The 20,013-nt window shown below is 45.4% G+C and overlaps 1 protein-coding gene across 1 annotated transcript in view; it reads left to right on the forward strand.

Annotated features, from left to right (window-relative positions):
- Positions 1–19,757, forward strand: part of LOC311116662 (protein tyrosine phosphatase type IVA 2-like) — a 43,686-nt gene extending 23,929 nt beyond the window's left edge. Inside the window, exons 2-7 of the mRNA XM_084191719.1 lie at positions 7,564–7,878; positions 8,217–8,325; positions 10,806–10,898; positions 14,093–14,223; positions 18,062–18,136; positions 18,484–19,757. Of these exons, the coding sequence (XP_084047845.1) occupies positions 7,874–7,878; positions 8,217–8,325; positions 10,806–10,898; positions 14,093–14,223; positions 18,062–18,136; positions 18,484–18,595 (525 nt within the window). The 5' untranslated portion in view covers positions 7,564–7,873 and the 3' untranslated portion in view covers positions 18,596–19,757. The remainder of the gene's footprint in view (positions 1–7,563; positions 7,879–8,216; positions 8,326–10,805; positions 10,899–14,092; positions 14,224–18,061; positions 18,137–18,483) is intronic.
- The last annotated feature ends 256 nt before the right edge of the window (positions 19,758–20,013 follow it).

Here is a 20,013-nt window from a genome sequence, read left to right on the forward strand (position 1 = left end):
GTGCCACTCAGAGAGACAGGCTATAACTGGGGATGTTCCTTTAGCTAGTGCCACTCAGAGAGACAGGCTATAACTGGGGATGTTCCTTTAACTAATGCCACTCATAGAGACAGGCTATAACTGGGGGGCATCTCAACGATGCGATTGGCTTCCTGTCCTTTCCTCCATGTTCACTGAGATTAATTTGGGACTATTGAGACACAGCTAGGGGACTATTAGGGAGAGAGGACCTTGACACATGTAAGTCTATATGCTGACTGAATGGAAGTTAATGCTAATACCACTTAGCTATGAAGGATGCTACTTAGCTGGCGAGTAGAGCCCAACTCCTGTAGACTCATGTTTGGAGGCACTCCAAGTGGTGGGACATCTTTTATAGGCTGTGTCTAGTCTATAGGCTGTGTGTAGTCTATAGGCTGTGTTTTGAGACGTTGTGCAGTTTCTACTTCCCTTGTCTGTCACTCTCCACACACATTGTCCTGTAGTCATATTTGGTCTGTCTATCTGTGTCGCAGTGCCCTAATGCTTAGTGCTGTTTGGAGCTGGTAATTAAAGGCTAAGGGAGAAATGCACTCACAGAGAACTAGTGGCTCCTTTGAACAGTGGCACTGTTTCTGGCACCAGCTAAAGAAGGTACAGTGAGGGAAAAAAGTATTTGATCCCCTGCTGATTTTGTACGTTTGCCCACTGACAAAGAAATTATCAGTCTATAATTTTAATGGTAGGTTTATTTGAACAGTGAGAGACAGAATAACAACAACAAAATCCAGAAAAATGCATGTCAAAAATTTTATAAATTGATTTGCATTTTAATGAGGGAAATAAGTATTTGACCCCCTCTCAATCAGAAAGATTTCTGGCTCCCAGGTGTCTTTTATACAGGTAACGAGCTGAGATCAGGAGCACACTCTTAAAGGGAGTGCTCCTAATCTCAGCTTGTTACCTGTATAAAAGACACCTGTCCACAGAAGCAATCAATCAATCAGATTCCAAACTCTCCACCATGGCCAAGACCAAAGAGCTCTCCAAGGATGTCAGGGACAAGATTGTAGACCTACACAAGGCTGGAATGGGCTACAAGACCATCGCCAAGCAGCTTGGTGAGAAGGTGACAACAGTTGGTGCGATTATTTGCAAATGGAAGAAACACAAAATAACTGTCAATCTCCCTCGGCCTGGGGCTCCATGCAAGATCTCACCTCGTGGAGTTGCAATGATCATGAGAACGGTGAGGAATCAACCGAGAACTACACGGGAGGATCTTATCAATGATCTCAAGGCAGCTGGGACCATAGTCACCAAAAAAACAATTGGTAACACACTACGCCGTGAAGGACTGAAATCCTGCAGCGCCCGCAAGGTCCCCCTGCTCAAGAAAGCACATATACATGCCCGTCTGAAGTTTGCCAATGAACATCTGAATGATTCAGAGGAGAACTGGGTGAAAGTGTTGTGGTCAGATGAGACCAAAATGGAGCTCTTTGGCATCAACTCAACTCGCCGTGTTTGGAGGAGGATGAATGCTGCCTATGACCCCAAGAACACCATCCCCACCGTCAAACATGGAGGTGGAAACATTATGCTTTGTGGGTGTTTTTCTGATAAGGGGACAGGACAACTTCACCGCATCAAAGGGACGATGGACGGGGCCATGTACCGTCAAATCTTGGGTGAGAACCTCCAGGGCATTGAAAATGGGTCGTGGATGGGTATTCCAGCATGACAATGACCCCAAACACACGGCCAAGGCAACAAAGGAGTGGCTCAAGAAGAAGCACATTAAGGTCATGGAGTGGCCTAGCCAGTCTCCAGACCTTAATCCCATAGAAAATCTGTGGAGGGAGCTGAAGGTTCGAGTTGCCAAACGTCAGCCTCGAAACCTTAATGACTTGGAGAAGATCTGCAAAGAGGAGTGGAACAAAATCCCTCCTGAGATGTGTGCAAACCTGGTGGCCAATTACAAGAAACGTCTGACCTCTGTGATTGCCAACAAGGGTTCTAAGTCATGTTTTGCAGAGGGGTCAAATAATTATTTCCCTCATTAAAATGAAAATCAATTTATAACATTTTTTACATGCGTTTTTCTGGATTTTTTTGTTATTATTCTGTCTCTCACTGTTCAAATAAACCTACCATTAAAATTATAAACTGATCGTGTCTTTGTCAGTGGGCAAACATACAAAATCAGCAGGGGATCAAATACTTTTTTCCCTCACTGTAGATGGAAAATCTAATCAAATTGTGTTTGTCACATGCGCCGGATACAACAGGTGTAGACTTTACCGTGAAATGGTTGCTTACGAGCCCTTAACCAACGTTGCAGAATTAAAAACATTAGAAGAAAATTAATAACGAGGAATAAAATGCACAATCATGGAGCTATATACAGGGAGTACCAGTTCAATGTGCAGGGACACAAGGTATTTCAGCTAGATATGTACATAAAGGCAGGTACCAGAAGGCGAGACCGCGACTGAGGGAGGAGGGGTTGGTGATTTAGATTTTTGTTTTTAAGACTGCCCCTCTTATTGGCACTAGGTGAGAGGAGACGAGAGAGTCATGGAGACAGAGGGCGAGAGAGCCAGTGAAGGACAGATGGGGAAAGAAGGTTGGTTTTAGCCTCAAACGTAGCCCTGTCTTTGGCTCAGAGTGAGAGATTGAGAGGCACCGCTCGCTTCCTCTGTCTGTAGAGAAGGTGAGCAAGGCAAAGTGAGTCGGTTTGTCCTGTTCTTGGCTCAGAGTGAATGAGTGGGCGAGACGACTGCACTACACTGGCGCCACGACAGACTGAGGAAGATATGAGGAGAGCTAGAGTTACAGTTGAAGTTGGAAGTTTACATACACTTAGGTTGGAGACAGTAAAACTTGTTTTTCTACCACTCCACAAATTTCTTGTTAACAAACTATAGTTTTGGCAATTCGGTTAGGACATCTACTTTGTGCATGACACAAGTAATTTTTCCAACAATTGTTTACAAACAGATTATTTCACTTATAATTCACTGTATCACAATTCCAGTGGGTCAGAAGTTTACATACAGTCGTGGTCAAAAGTTTTGAGAATGACACAAATACGAATTTTCACAAAGTCTGCTGCCTCAGTGTTGATGATGGCAATTTGCATATACTCCAGAATGTCATGAAGAGTGATCAAATGAATTGCAAAGTCCCTCTTTGACATGAAAATGAACTTAATCCCCAAAAAACATTTCCACTGCATTTCAGCCCTGCCACAAAAGGACCAGCTGCCATCATGTCAGTGATTCTCTCGTTAACACAGGTGAGAATGTTGACGAGGACAAGGCTGGAGATCACTCTGTCATGCTGATTGAGTTAGAATAACAGACTGGAAGCTTTAAAAGGAGGGTGGTGCTTGAAATCATTGTTCTTCCTCTGTTAACCATGGTTACCTGCAAGGAAACACGTGCCATCATCATTGCTTTGCACAAATAGGGCTTTACAGGCAAGCATATTGCTGCTAGTAAGATTGCACCTAAATCAACCATTTATCTGATCATCAAGAACTTCAAGGAGAGAGGTTCAATTGTTGTGAAGAAGGCATCATGGCGCCCAAGAAAGTCCAGCAAGCGCCAGGACTGTCTCCTAAAGTTGATTCAGCTGCGGGATCTGGGCACCACCAGTGCAGAGCTAGCTCAGGAATGGCAGCAGGCAGGTGTGAGTGCATCTGCACGCACAGTGAGGCGAAGACTTTTGGAGGATGGCCTGGTGTCAAGAAGGGCAGCAAAGAAGCCACTTCTCTCCAGGAAAAACATCAGGGACAGACTGATATTCTGCAAAAGGTACAGGGATTGGACTGCTGAGGACTGGGGTAAAGTCATTTTCTCTGATGAATCCCCTTTCCGATTGTTTGGGGCCATCTGGAAAACACCTTGTCCGGAGAAGACAAGGTGAGCGCTACCATCAGTCCTGTGTCATGCCAACAGTAAAGCATCCTGAGACCATTCATGTGTGGGGTTGCTTCTCAGCCAAGGGAGTGGGTTCACTCACAATTTTGCCTAAGAACACAGCCATGAATAAAGAATGGTACCAACACATCCTCCGAGAGCAACTTCTCCCAACCATCCAAGAACAGTTTGGTGATAACCAATGTCTTTTCCAGCCTGATGGAGCACCTTGCCATAAGGCAAAAGTGATGACTAAGTGGCTCGGGGAACAAAACATCGAAATTTTGGGACCATGGCCAGGAAACTCCCCAGACCTTAATCCCATTGAGAACTTGTGGTCGATCCTCAAGAGGCGGGTGGACAAACAAAAACCCACAAATTCTGACAAACTCCAAGCATTGGTTATGCAAGAATGGGCTGCCATCAGTCAGGATGTGGCCCAGAAGTTAATTGACAGCATGCCAGGGTGGATTGCAGAGGTCTTGAAAAAGAAGGATCAACACTGCAAATATTGACTCTTTGCATAAACTTAATGTAATTTTCAATAAAAGCCTTTGACGCTTGTGGAATGCTTGTAATTATACTTCAGTATACCATAGTAACATCTGATAAAAATATATCATAACACTGAAGCAGCGAACTTTGTGAAGACCAATACTTGTGTCATTCTCAAAACTTTTGACCACGACTACACTAAGTTGACTGTGCCGTTAAACAGCTTGGAAAATTCTAGAAAATGATGTCATGGCTTTAGAAGCTTCTGATAGGCTAATTGACATCATTTGAATCAATTGGATGTGTACCTGTGGATGTATTTCAAGGCCTACCTTCAAACTCAGTGCCTCTTTTCTTGACATCATGGGAAAATCTAAAGAAATCAGCCAAGACCTCCACAATGTGTAGACCTCCACAAGTCTGGTTCATCCTTGGGAGCAATTTCCAAACGCCTGAAGGTACCACGTTCATCTGTACAAACAATAGTACGCAAGTATAAACATCATGGGACCACGCAGCCATCATACCACTCAGGAAGGAGATGCGTTCTGTCTTCTAGAGATGAATGTACTTTGGTGCGAAAAGTGCAAATCAATCCCAGAACAACAGCAAAGGACCTTGTGAAGATGCTGGAGGAAACAGGTACAAAAGTATCTATATCCACAGTAAAACGAGTCCTGTATCGACACAACCTGAAAGGCCGCTCAGCAAGGAAGAAGCCACTGCTCCAAAACCGCCATAAAAAAGCCAGACTACGGTTTGCAACTGCACATGGGGGCAAAGATCATACTTTTTGGAGAAATGTCCTCTGGTCTGATGAAACAAAAATAGAACTGTTTGGGCATAATGACCATCGTTATGTTTGGAGGAAAAATGGAGTGGCTTGCAAGCCGAAGAACACCATCCCAACCGTGAAGCACGGGGGTGGCAGCATCATGCTGTGGGGTTGCTTTGCTGCAGGAGGGACTGGTGCACTTCACATAATAGATGGCATCATGAGGAAGGAAAATTAGGCGGATATATTGAAGCAACATCTCAAGACATCAGTCAGGAATTTAAAGCTTGGTCGCAAATGGGTCTTCCAAATGGACAATGACCCCAAGCATACTTCCAAAGTTGTGGCAAAATGGCTTAAGGACAACAAAGTCAAGGTATTGGAGTGGCCATCACAAAGCCCTGACCTCAATCCTATAGAAAATGTTTGGGCAGAACTGAAAAAGCGTGTGCGAGCAAGGAGGCCTACAAACCTGACTCAGTTACACCAGCTCTGTCAGGAGGAATGGGCCAAAATTCACCCAACTTATTGTGGGAAGCTTGTGGAAGGCTACCCGAACGTTTGACCCAAGTTAAATAATTTAAAGGCAATGCTACCAAATACTAATTGAGTGTATGCAAACTTCTGACCCACTGGGAATGTGATGAAAGAAATAAAAGCTGAAATAAATAATTCTCTCTACTATTATTCTGACATTTCACATTCTTAAAATAAAGTGGTGATCCTACCTGACCTAAAACAGGGAATTTTTACTAGGATTAAATGTCAGGAATTGTGAAACTGAGTTTAAATGTATTTGGCTAAGGTGTATGTAAACTTCTGACTTCAACTTTATCTATTTCATTTACTTTGGCAATGTGAACATATGTTTCCCATGCCAATAAAGCCCACTGAGTTGTATTAGCCCTATGGGGAAAGGAGAAGCTAGATGAATGGTCCCACAGAGAATAGGAGAGAATGAATGCAGTAAAGAGATGGGAGACCTGGAAAGGAGATGGCTGAGTGAGGGATGGAAATAGAAGGAGAAAGACTGAGGGAGAGTCTCAGAGGTGGAAGGGGGAGCGTGGGACTGTGAAAGTTGGCTGGTGTGAAACCCTGCCAACCCATAATCCTCACCTTGTGACTACTGCCTTAGACACTGCTGCCGAGGTCTCCCCCACCCTCTCCCCTCTCTCTCCCCACTGCCCTCTCCCCACTGCCCTCTCCCCCCACCCTCCAACCCCTCTCTCTCCCCACTGCCCTCTCCCCCCACCCTCCAACCCATCTCTCTCCCCCCACCCTCCAACCCATCTCTCTCCCCCCACCCTCCAACCCATCTCTCTCCCCACTGCCCTCTCCCCTCTCCCCCCACCCTCCAACCCCTCTCTCTCCCCTCTCCCCCACCCTCCAACCCATCTCTCTCCCCCCACCCTCCAACCCATCTCTCTCCCCCCACCCTCCAACCCCTCTCTCTCCCCTCTCCCCCCACCCTCCAACCCCTCTCTCTCCCCTCTCCCCTCTCCCCCCACCCTCCAACCCCTCTCTCTCCCCTCTCCCCCCACCCTCCAACCCTCACTCTCCCCACTGCCCTCTCCCCTCTCCCCCCACCCTCCAACCCCTCTCTCTCCCCACTGCCCTCTCCCCTCTCCCCCCACCCTCCAACCCATCTCTCTCCCCACTGCCCTCTCCCCTCTCCCCCCACCCTCCAACCCCTCTCTCTCCCCACTGCCCTCTCCCCCCACCCTCCAACCCATCTCTCTCCCCACTGCCCTCTCCCCTCTCCCCCCACCCTCCAACCCCTCTCTCTCCCCACTGCCCTCTCCCCCCACCCTCCAACCCATCTCTCTCCCCACTGTCCTCTACCCTCACCATCCACCCCCTCTCTCCTCACCCTCCACCCCCTCCCCTCCCCTCCCCTGGACTCGGTCACGTAGTCTGTGTGAGTACACAGCGGTAGCTACTAGCCAGTTTGGTGGCTGGTTTCAGCCGGTTAGAGGTGAGGGCAGGCCTTACATGATTTGTGAGAGGCTCTCTTGAAGCCAAGAGCTCATGGGTGTCTGTCTGTCTTCATTATCAGGCTGTGTGTGTGGCTGGAAACAGAGTAATAAATAATGGGTCATTATAACGCCTTAGTACAAAGCTGATAATGGCTCTGATAATAGGTTTAATAGCCTCAACGTGTGGAGACATATTTCTGCTGTAATGAGTTTTACCATTTTCTCCAACCGGTGCTTTTAGATTTGTCTAACTAGTCTTGCTCTTTAAGAACTTCAATGGTGCCTTGCTAAAGGGTGACTGTGTTGTCTTGTCTATTTGAGTTTACCTAACTACATTTTTCCCCCTCCCTCTCTCCTCTTCTCTCCTGTCTCCCTCCCCCTCTCCTTCTCTCTCTCTCTCCATTCTCGGCAGTGTTTCTGTGTTGATTTGGACCATACATATATGGCGTATGTGAGCGTCAGTGGAGACTTCTGCCAGGCACAGCACCTCGCCTTCGTGGACAAGTGAATCGTCCGCCCCCCTCGGGACTACGCTACCCAGAAGCCCCCCTGAAGCCAGCACACTGGGAACCCCTGTCTCCTCCAACAGTCCCCTAGGATATCGCGTAGTCCAAGGCCAGATTGCCCAGCTCTGTCCCCTGAGCGGCCAATAAGGAAACTGCCTAGTTCTCTTCTACTTGCTGCTTTCTCTCCCAGAAGCCAATCACATACCACTCTCCTGAATGGGGTAAAATCTGAATGTCCGATTGGATGACTGGTGGATAGTCTCTGCATACATTTTTTTGTTTGTTTATTTTTTGTAAAATATTTTTTCCATCCCCCTGTGGAGTCTTGTGGACTAGATCATCCAGTTTTTTGTTACCCCTCTTTTTATGTAAACCTTCCTGTAGCTATCCACCTGTGTTACCCACATCCTCCTCCACCTCTTCCCTTCGTTGACATCTTTTTATTGTTTTTTTTTAACCTACAGAATTCTACTACAAGTCCTTGCTGACATTAGAGCCAAAAGTAGTCATCCTTTTTGTACCTGATATTCTAAGTATTTCATTGTAATTGTTTTCAAAGCCGTCTCGCCAACATGAACCGCCCTGCTGCAGTGGAGATTACCTACGAGGGCATGAGGTTCCTCATCACACACAACCCCACCAACGCCACGCTCAACAAGTTCACTGAGGTGAGGCCGCCACGCTGTGTGTGCGTGTATAACCAATTCAACACTTGAGTTCACTGTGGAGAAACTTGCACATACAGTACCAGTCAAAGGTTTGGACACACCTACTCGTTCAAGGGTTTTTCTTTGTTTTACTATTTTCTAAGTTGTAGAATAATAGTGAAGACATCAACACTATGAAATAACACACATGGAATCATGTAGTAACCAAAAAAGTGTCAAACAAATCAAAATATATTTTTGATTCTTCAAAGTAGCCACCCCTTTGCCTTGATGATAGCTTTGCATTCTCTCAACCAGCTTCACCTGGAATGCTTTTCCAACAGTCTTGAAGGAGTTCCCACATATGCTGAGCACTTGTTGGCTGCTTTTCCTTCACTCTGCGGTCCAACTCATTCCAAACCATCTCAATTGGGTTGAGGTCGGGTGATTGTGGAGGCCAGGTCATCTGATGCAGCACTCCATCACTCTCCTTCTTAGCCAAATAGCCCTTACACAGCATGGAGGTGTGTTTTGGGTCATTGTCCTGTTGAAAAACAAATGATAGTCCCACTAAGCACAAACCAGATGGGATGGCGTATCGCTGCAGAATGCTGTGGTAGCCATGCTGGTTAAGTGTGCCTTGAATTCTAAATAAATCACAGACAGTGTCACCAGCAAAGCACCCCACACACCATAACACCTCCTCCTCCATTCTTTACGGTGGGAACTACACATGCGGAGATCATCCGTTCACCTACTCTGCGTCTCACAAAGACACGGCGGTTGGAACCAAAAATCTCAAATTTAGACTCATCAGACCAAAGGACAGATTTTCACCAGTCTAATGTCCATTGCTCGTGTTCCTTGGCCCAAGCAAGTCTCTTCTTATTGGTGTCCTTTAGTAGTGGTTTCTTTGCAGCAATTCGACCATGAAGGCCTGATTCACGCAGTCTCCTCTGAACAGTTGATGTTGAGATGTGTCTGTTGCTTGAACTCTGAGGTGCAGTTCATTGCCGATTTCTGAGGCTGGTAACTCTAATGTAACTCTGGGTCTTCCTTTCCTGTGGCGGTCCTCAAGAGAGCCAGTTTCATCATAGCACTTGATGGTTTTTGCGACTGCACTTGCAGAAACTTTCAAAGTTCTTGACATTTTCTGGGTTGACTGACCTTCATGACTTAAAGAAATGATGTTGTTCCTCTTTCATTATTTGAGCTGTTCTTGCCATAATATGGATATGTCCTGTATACCACCACTGCCTTGTCACAACACAACGGATTGGTTAAAAATTAACTTTTAACAAGGCACACCTGTCAATTTAAATTCATTCTAGATGACTACCTCATGAAGCTGGTTGAGAAAATGCCAAGAGTGTGCAAAGTTGTGATCAAGGCAAAGGGTGGCTACTTTGAAGAATCTCAAATATAAAATATATTTTGATTTGTTTAACACTTTATTTGGTTACTACATGATTCCATATGTGTTATTTCATAGTTTTGATGTCTTCACTATCATTCTACAATGTAGAAAAAAATAAAGAAAAACCCTGTACATCTGATTACATGCATCAATAACCTCACCAATGTAGCCTATAACAAACTCACCTCAACCTACAATTAAACACATATTTTAGAGTACAAAATTGACCCTCTCTCCATCCCTCTCTCACTACCCCTCTCTCTCCCCTACCTCTTGCTCTCTTTCTCTCTATCTCTCCTACTTCTTGCTCTCTTTCTCTCTCTCTCCCCCACCTCTCTTGCTATCTTTCTCTCTCTCCCCCTACCTCTTGCTATCTTTCTCTCTCTCTCTCCTACCTCTTGCTATCTTTCTCTCTCTCCCCCTACCTCTTGCTATCTTTCTCTCTCTCCCCCCCACCTCTCTCGCTATCTTTCTCTCTCTCCCCCCCACCTCTCTCGCTATCTTTCTCTCTCTCCCCCACCTCTCTTGCTATCTTTCTCTCTATCCCCCTACCTCTTGCTCTCTTTCTCTCTCTCTCCTACCTCTTGCTATCGTTCTCTCTCTCCCCCTACCTCTTGCTATCTCTCTCTCTCTCCCCCACCTCTCTCGCTATCTTTCTCTCTCTCCCCCCCACCTCTCTCGCTATCTTTCTCTCTCTCTCCCCCACCTCTCTTGCTATCTTTATCTCTCTCCCCCTACCTCTTGCTCTCTTTCTCTCTCTCTCTCTCTCCTACCTCTTGCTATCTTTCTCTCTCTCCCCCTACCTCTTGCTATCTTTCTCTCTCCCCCTACCTCTTGCTATCTCTCTCTCTCTCTCTCTCTCTCTCTCTCTCTCCTACCTCTTGCTATCTTTCTCTCTCTCCCCCCTCACCTCTCTTGCTATCTTTCTCTCTCTCTCTCCCCCTACCTCTTGCTATCTTTCTCTCTCTCTCCCCCTACCTCTTGCTATCTTTCTCTCTCTCTCTCCTACCGCTTGCCATCTTTCTCTCTCTCTCTCCCCCCACCTCTCTTGCTATCTCTCTTTGTCGCTATCTTCCTATCTCAGGAGCTGAAGAAGTTTGAGGTGAACACGCTGGTGAGAGTGTGTGACGCCACCTACGACAAGGTCCCAGTGGAGAAGGAGGGAATCCAAGTTGTGGTAAGGATAACAAACGCACACACTCCCAGAGAGGAGAGCAGTCAGAATTTCTACTGAACCAAAACAGGATCCCTTTGTTTCCTTCCGAGGAATTGAGGGTAGTTAGATTCACTTTGCCCCTCTCTGGAGAACTTCTGTTAGTCCGTCTGTTCCACTGTCCTCAACTGTCTGCCTCCCGCTGTGTGCTGAGCTAATGGGTGGAGAATTGGAAGGAATCTCTGGCTCAGATCCAGATGAATGGTGTTCCACCCAGGCCTTCTTGCTCTCTCTGTTGCACTCGTATGTGCACTGTATTGTCTTTCTCACAGCTAAGGCTAGTATTCTTAAAATATTTCTCTACAACATTCTTATTTTTTTCACTTGTCTCACAGGTGATTCAGGAAAACCAGAGACACTTTGGGATAGGAAATGTCTTATCCCCTCTCCTTGATACAGTTTTAATTAAGTGATCACCACCCCTCATCCTGGAGTGTTCCTCTCCCCATTATGCCTGTCACTCTCCAATGTATTGGATTAAATGTTATGCAGACTGTAATCACAATCCTGTTTCATATTGGTTGAGCACCGAGACCGGAAAAGCCATGCGTAGGGTTGCACAATTATGGTAACTTTCCAAACATTTTAGAGACATCCTGATTGGAAAGTTCCCAGAAACATGAGGGAATTGGCAGAAAATATGGGAATCGTCCAACCAGGATTTTTGGGAAAGATAGCAGAATTTTCAAAGCATGGCCAAACGCACGGCTGATTGGCAAACTACAGTGAAAAGCTATTAGTAACAAAACCCTTTCTGTCTGTTCCGGTCTTTGTCACTCTTCAAAAATATGAAACAGGATCTGTGATTGTTGCCTACATAAAACTGGCCCATGGTGTCAAAGGACAGTCACAGACTGGGAGAGAGAAGGCTGCAACAGGGAGAGGATGGTGTGGGAGAGAGAAGGCTGCAACAGGGAGAGGATGGTGTGGGAGAGAGAAGGCTGCAACAGGGAGAGGATGGTGTGGGAGAGAGAAGGCTGCAACAGGGAGAGGATGATGTGGGAGAGAGAAGGCTGCAACAGGGAGAGGATGATGTGGGAGAGAGAAGGCTGCAACAGGGAGAGGATGATGTGGGAGAGTGAAGGCTGCAACAGGGAGAGGATGATGTGGGAGAGAGAAGGCTGCAACAGGGAGAGGATGATGTGGGAGAGTGAGAGATGTGCTGAGACTGAGTCAGCACAAGTGCAGAGGCTCAGATGGTCAGGCTGTCTGCCAGGACACACTCACACACACACACACAGTACTTCAGCATATCAAGCTTCCCAACTTAGACACACATGATACAGCTGCTCTGCTCCAATCAGGCTTTGAGTCCTGTACTGCCTTTGAGCATTGAGCACTGGTTAATCCTCAAGTCTGTTGACGCACCCGTGCTTCAATCTAAGTAACATTTTAAAAATCCCCATCAAAATCCATCAGTTTAAGCTAGAGATATCTATTTTTAGCATGGGCTGCGTCTCAATCTACCGCATCCGCCTATGGCTGGCTTCCGCATCTGCTGTGGAAGGTGGCCGAGTTACAGCAGTGTTTGTCAGACCATGAGACTTCCCGAAAAATCGGCCTTCTCACGACAACGTCTGTAGCATCTGAACAGTTTGGCCTACAAACTATTATGGAAAGGGGAGACTCACGAACACGATGGTTTTCACCGTTTTTGCTCTACGACCCCCACAAGTGTCACGAGACTCGTCTGAAGGTAGCCCATTGATAGAGGAATTATGATTATGACTAAAATTGTTCCACCCCAATACTGATGATGACTGTGTGAACTGTGTTAGGGTTATCATTATAAACCCACTAACAGAGGGGGTGAGTTAGAAACTGCTGAGACAGACATTCCAGGAGAAAGGAGACTTAGAAGATGTCCTATTTAAACATTCTATTAAGGGTGTAACGATCCATCTACTACATCGATGTATCGATTTATATTCCTATGATCCAACTACATCGATCTGTGCTCGGCGAGTTGGCCTTTTGGACAACATATATCAATCTAACATCGTTTTAAAATGTAATAAATCGATTGTATCGATACTAGGAAATAACCCATTGGATTTAAGCACGTCAGACTTTTTATGGATGTTTTTTCTTAGCACTTTTAATGATAAAGGCTTTAAACATTACTCGATTTGGTCTGCCTATCCGTGACGTCATCGCCCCGCGCCAGCAGCAGCGCAAAGGCGCAAAGACAACAAAACATAGCATGGCGGACGACAGAGGAGAAGCCGACGAGCGAGAAATTATCAAGCCACCATTGCGGTCCTTACAAGAAACAGGAATCTAGGAAACTTCACCTGCACTGTCCAGTATCCAGGTATTTATTTCAGTCACACTGGTTGAATTTTTGGCTAAAAGGTTACTGAATCGATTTCAAGTCACTGAATCGTTTCGGATCGTATCGTTCTAAATGAACCAATATCGTCCTTGAATCGTATCGACAACCACGAATCGTGATCCAAATCGAATCGTTGTTAAAACGAATCGTTACACCCCTACATTCTATACTGTGGAAATGTACAGGCCGCCTAAAGGGGGGCGGAGCAAAGTTCCTTTGTGTAAAGGCATATATAAAGGCTGTATATGTGTTTTGGCGGGAGAGCTCTCCATGAATAAATAAAACCAGAGCATTACAACCTCTGGGAATTATTCAAGCTTGAGTTTAATTAGAGATAGAAATACTCGTGACACCCTTACAAACAAATGGCAACAAAAATAAGGGGTTAAATATGCGTAAAAAATATATATATTTCCTTAGCGTTCTTATATCTCCTAGACATAAGACACACTTCAAAACCTTATTCCATATTATTACTTTTTTGACTGTCTTTGCCTTTTTTTAACGTTTATTCAATATGTTTCTGTGGGCTATAGTAGTAAAGGCTGAATTCAATATTTTATCAAATAGTTTAAATATATTTGTTTATACCTAAAGGGTATCAAATAGCTAAATGATCTGTGGTAAGACCATCTTTAAAAACATTATGCTAGCTTAGTACCCCCCCCTAGCCCTTAAATGAACCCCCATCCCCAGCCCTTGGTTTGGTCCATGTTAAATGAACCCCCATCCCCAGCCCTTGGTTTGGTCCATGTTAAATGAACCCCCATCCCCAGCCCTTGGTTTGGTCCATGTTGATGTTTTTGTCCCTCTTCCGCCGTAGGACTGGCCCTTTGATGATGGTGCCCCGCCCCCCACCCAGATAGTGGATGACTGGCTGAACCTGCTGAAGACAAAGTTCAGAAACGAGCCTGGCTGCTGTATCGCCGTGCACTGTGTGGCGGGGCTGGGCCGGTGAGTGTGTTAACCTGTGTGTGTGTGTGTGTGTATATGTGTGTATATATATATATATATATATATATGTGTGTGTGTATATATATGTATATGTGTGTGTGTGTTTGTGTGTGTGTGTGTGTGTAAAGTGGGACATTTGATATGAATGAGTGTATGTGGGCTTGATTGTGTCGCGTGTCAACGACTGAAGCCTGTTCCAATGTTCCATGCTAAGCCTGTTAGCAAGTTAGCGTATGTTTTTATCCTCTTATCAATCTCTCCCTATCTATTAGCCTGCTAGCATTAGCCTGGTGCTTCTGTGGTTCTACCGGCTATTCTCATCCCCTCACTTTATAGCTAGCTTCTCTGCTGTTAGCGCCACTGTCTCTGTTAGGCTATCCAGCTAGTATTTTTCTCCAGAGTGTGCGCTGGACTCCTCATCCTCTCTGTTCAGTTTATTTCCTGTTAGTGTTGGCTTCTCTTTGTCTCTCTGTCATACTTCGTCTGGTCCTTCAGGGTATGCTCTGGACTCCTCATCCTCTCTAGCTTCTGTCCGGTTAGGTTTAGCCTCTCTCGTTCTCGCTCCCTGTTAGCCTGGTTCTCCAGGGTGTGCTGCTGTACACCATTTAGATTTCCCGGCCCTCAAGTTGGCCCCATAGAGCACGTGTCACTCATTCCACGGAGGGCTGAGTGTCTGCGGGTTTTCACTCCTCCCTTGTACTTGATTGATGAATTAAGGTCACTAATTAGTAAAGAACTCTTCTCGCCTGGTTGTCTAGGGCTTAGCAAAAAAACAGAAGACACTAGGCCCTCCATGGAATGAGTGACACCCCTACCATAGAGGCTCCCTCCCGCCGTCTGTGCCAAGACGGGCTCCACACTACTCACGCCTGTCCAGGGTTATAGCCTTCATTGATTCAGCGCATCGCTTAGACCAGTGTTTCCCTCCTCCAGTACCCCAACAGCCCAACTCCAGTCCTCCAGTACACACAACAGTACACATTTTAGTTGTAGCCCCAGACAAGCACACCAGATGCAACTCACCTTAGGGCTTGATGATTAGTTGACAAGTTGAATCAGGTGTGCTTGTTTCCTTGTGGGGACCGGCGAAATGTCCCCACTTGTCCAAATGATCCTTATTTTACTATCCTTGTGAGGACTTCTGGTTCCCACATGGATAGTAAAACCACACACACACACACACACATTGCTGTGGGCTCCCTAAGCAGTGGTGGTCAGACAGACCTGTTTTTCTGCATTCATCTCCTGGTGCTGTGTTTACTGCAGTCCTCAGGGCCGGCAGCATTCTGATGGTCTAAATCACACCAGCCAGCCACAGCCTTTAGAGACTCACAGCGTGGGAGGAGGAGCTAGTGGTGGTTGTTTTTTGCTCTCACACTCTGTTACGCCTTCTCACTTTCTATCTCGTCTCTGCCAGGGTTTCCGTTAGCCGGTAATTGCCGGCTTTCGGCCAATACATTAAAAGCCGATAAATAAAGTTGTTGCCGGCCAAATTAACTGGGAGAAAATACAATCCCGTTGCTAAATAATGCTTTTTATTAATTGATGGAAATATCAGTCGATGTAAATGCATTTGACCATCATGCTTATCGGTCTAGAGGTTAATTAGCAAAAAAAAAATATTTTCGTTAATCGTCATGTTTCTTATTTATCATACGCGCATAGCATATAGCGCTTACTTTGAGCGGAACATCTTGTCAGACAGCGCTGGTGCTACTGCTGCTTTTATAAGCCCAGTCATTGCGCATTCATTCTAAATGCAATTGTGTGTTAACAGTTGATGGCCACAATGTGAAAAGAGCTACTATTTTTATTTCTCAACTGGTAATTGAAGTGCGCATCCGATTCGACTATCAGCACATCACCCACCACTTTGCAATGTGAGCTGGAGGTAGTATGCATTTTGAAAATATATACTTAATTGTTTGAATGTTAAACCTGAACGTTTTACTACATATTATTAGGCATGTCTTGGCTTGCGTCAAGGTAGTGTATGCAAAATCCGTCCATAGAAACGGAAAGGCAATTATTTTACAACTTCCTCATATGCCATTGAAACCAAGTTAATTGCTATTGGTTTTCATATCAACTTTCTTTCCTTGTCCAGAAGTCAAAGGCACAATCCTAGTCATATTAACCAATTCTAGTTGTTGCATCTTTTAGATTTCTAACTGAGATTTTAATATCTGTTACATATGGAACTGCTCGCATCAGGTGCGCTGTTTAGAATGGTGTATTCCCGCAATTTGTTTGAAAATGAAATGTTATTGGCTGATCATTACAGGAGTTGCATGTTCTGTTAAGCTAAATTACCATAATCTAAATGTGATTTCTGTCATTCTGCACACCGTGGGTGGAAGCCCTAATGGTTTGTCATTCTGCGCACCGTGGGTGGAAGCCCTAATGGTTTGTCATTCTGCACACCGTGGGTGGAAGCCCTAATGGTTTGTCATTCTGCGCACCGTGGGTGGAAGCCCTAATGGTTTGACATTCTGCACACCGTGGGTGGAAGCCCTAATAGTTTGTCATTCTGCGCACCGTGGGTGGAAGCCCTAATGGTTTGTCATTCTGCACACCGTGGGTGGAAGCCCTAATGGTTTGTCATTCTGCGCACCGTGGGTGGAAGCCCTAATGGTTTGTCATTCTGCGCACCGTGGGTGGAAGCCCTAATGGTTTGACATTCTGCACACCGTGGGTGGAAGCCCTAATGGTTTGTCATTCTGCGCACCGTGGGTGGAAGCCCTAATGGTTTGTCATTCTGCACACCGTGGGTGGAAGCCCTAATGGTTTGTCATTCTGCGCACCGTGGGTGGAAGCCCTAATGGTTTGTCATTCTGCGCACCGTGGGTGGAAGCCCTAATGGTTTGTCATTCTGCACACCGTGGGTGGAAGCCCTAATGGTTTGTCATTCTGCGCACCGTGGGTGGAAGCCCTAATGGTTTGTCATTCTGCACACCGTGGGTGGAAGCCCTAATGGTTTGTCATTCTGCGCACCGTGGGTGGAAGCCCTAATGGTTTGTCTTTCTGCACACCGTGGGTGGAAGCCCTAATGGTTTGTCATTCTGCACATCGTGGGTGGAAGCCCTAATGGTTTGTCATTCTGCACACCGTGGGTGGAAGCCCTAATGGTTTGTCATTCTGCACACCGTGGGTGGAAGCCCTAATGGTTTGTCTTTCTGCACACCGTGGGTGGAAGCCCTAATGGTTTGTCATTCTGCACACCGTGGGTGGAAGCCCTAATGGTTTGTCATTCTGCGCACCGTGGGTGGAAGCCCTAATGGTTTTATGCACCCAATGCAAATGGGTCCTCATTTCTCAAATGGCCGGTAAATTAAAATCTTCCCGGTCACGTTGTCCAGCTCCACATTTTCCTAACGGAAACCCTGGCAAGCACAAAAGGGTGCTCATTCTGTCAGTCTTTCTCATATTCCCTCTATCGCTCTCCCACTTCTCTCCTCCCCCTCTTCTCTCTGAAAACCCACAAAAGAATGCTCTGTCAGCTTTGAGTTTTGACATTCCGGGCTGTCTGTCTGGGGAATTTTAAAGTTTTGTGGTGCATTTTTTTCCTTCTTGAGAAGTTTGCTTACAGTAACACACTTATCACACCAATTGTGTGTGGGCCAGGTTGTGAACGTGATGCCCCAGCTCATTTGCAGTGAACCCAGGCCACCCCCCTATGGGTTTCCCAGGCCAATGTCTCAGCTTTACAGTACACCCCCACCCTGCTACCCACATAACCTTGACACAGCATGCTTTACACTACATCCCCAGGCTAGTATATGTCGCTCGCGTTCTCTCATTTATTTATTTATATATATATTGTGTCTCTGTGCTGTAGAGCTCCAGTCCTGGTGGCCTTAGCGCTGATTGAAACTGGGATGAAGTATGAGGATGCGGTGCAGTTCATACGACAGTAAGTACCACTAACTTCCACACCAGTGGAGGCTGGTAAGGGAGGTGGGGGGGGGGGGGGGGGGGCTTGTATGGTATCAAACACGTGTTTTGATACTGTTCCATTCCAGCCGTTACTATGAGCCTGTCCTCCGATTTTAAAAGTGCCATCAGCCACCACTGTTCCACACAGGGCACGAAGCCCAAGAACCAATGTTTCTGTGCAGTGGAACCTGTAGTCATGTATTCTCTTCATTGGTTTGTTAGAATATGCCCAGGGCACATATTGATGTTGTTGCAGTTGTGCTGCATGGTCTCTTGTGACCATGAGACCACTTTTTTTTATTTCTCTCACCTCCCTCCCCTCAGGAAGAGACGTGGAGCGTTCAACTCCAAGCAGCTTCTTTACCTGGAGAAATACAGACCCAAGATGCGTCTGCGGTTCAAGGATGCCAACGGCCCCAACTGTTGTGTCCAGTAAAATGTCTGTGTGTGCGGCATCTCATCAAGAACACAGCAGCTAGTGGGAACAACATTATTCCAACCACGGGGAGAGAAAATGAGAGAGAGCTGTCAGTAATTATTGTGATTTGTTAACACTGAGACATGGCTAGTTGATCACAGAATCGATGAATCAACGAGCAAATGATTACATTTGAATTAATGCAAATCTAGGGGTCCAACCAGCCGAACCAATGAACAAGAAGGTCAACGCACACAGATATAGGCCCGCCTCCAAGATACCAGGGTCCAATCATTTTTTTTTCCCAGCGTTGAATCATGGGATAGCTCTTCCTCTTATATATATATATATTATTTTTTTTTACACATGAAAGTTTAACAATGGTGAGAAAAAAAATCAACAAATGTTAAAATGGTATCAATATTGATGATTTGTTTATTTTTCTATTATTAATTATATGAATTATGGATTTGCCCAGGGTTATGTACCTTTTTTTAGTGTTTGTAAACCCTTCAGCACATTAGAAGAAAAACAAAAAATTACTGTCCATTTGGCTATTGATGTATTTTTGTACAACACAAAAAGTTCCACTGAAAATGCAGTAATGTTTTTCTCTCCACCCCACTTGCTTGGATTCACTTTTTAATTACGGGGTTGGCTGGGTTTTAAATATGTCCGCTGTATTTATTCACTGGCTATAACTAGCAAGGCAGTCTGGAGTTGAGTTGGGGCAAGGACACTTCTTTTTTTTCTTTTTTTTTTTATAATTTAAAAAAAATCTTGCGGGAGTGCAATATTCAGTCCACCTCGGAAAAGCCCCCAAACCCCTTATGACCATCTCACTCACTCACTCACACACACACACACACACACACACACACACACACAACAAACAAACAGAGCCAGTTTCACAGGAAGGCACTTGGCTAGTCTTACTGTAGGTACTTTTTTCCATTCACCAAGGCTGCTTACTGGGTTTACAATAGGACTTCCCTACAATGACTGCGCATGCAAACAGATGCGCACACACACAATGATCTCAACTGTTAATCCCTGGTCTCACTCTGAAGGAAAAGAGGTGGAAAAGAAAGCAAATGGTCTGTTTTTTATCATCGTACCCATTTTGAAGACATCCTCAATTCCTATTGGTTTTAAAATAAATAAATAAATGGAAATAAGATTAACCTTGTATGATGTTATTTCATGTGATTATTTTCTCACCTTTTCCATGTTTTAGAGTATTTGAAACGAGCGCCTATTTATAATTGTTTTGGTCTACTTGTCATTCCCGCAGAATGTTTTGTGACATGAGGAATTGCTGAGTCACACGTAATGTTATCATGGCAAATATATCAATCATCTATTTGATTTGGATTGTGTCTCATCACCAGGCAAGCTCTATCCTGGAAGAGCGGCAGGTAACCTAGCGGTTAAGA

The sequence above is a fragment of the Coregonus lavaretus genome (assembly GCF_964263955.1).
Source record: "Coregonus lavaretus genome assembly, contig: HAP1_SCAFFOLD_1859, whole genome shotgun sequence".
Classification (NCBI taxonomy): domain Eukaryota; kingdom Metazoa; phylum Chordata; class Actinopteri; order Salmoniformes; family Salmonidae; genus Coregonus; species Coregonus lavaretus.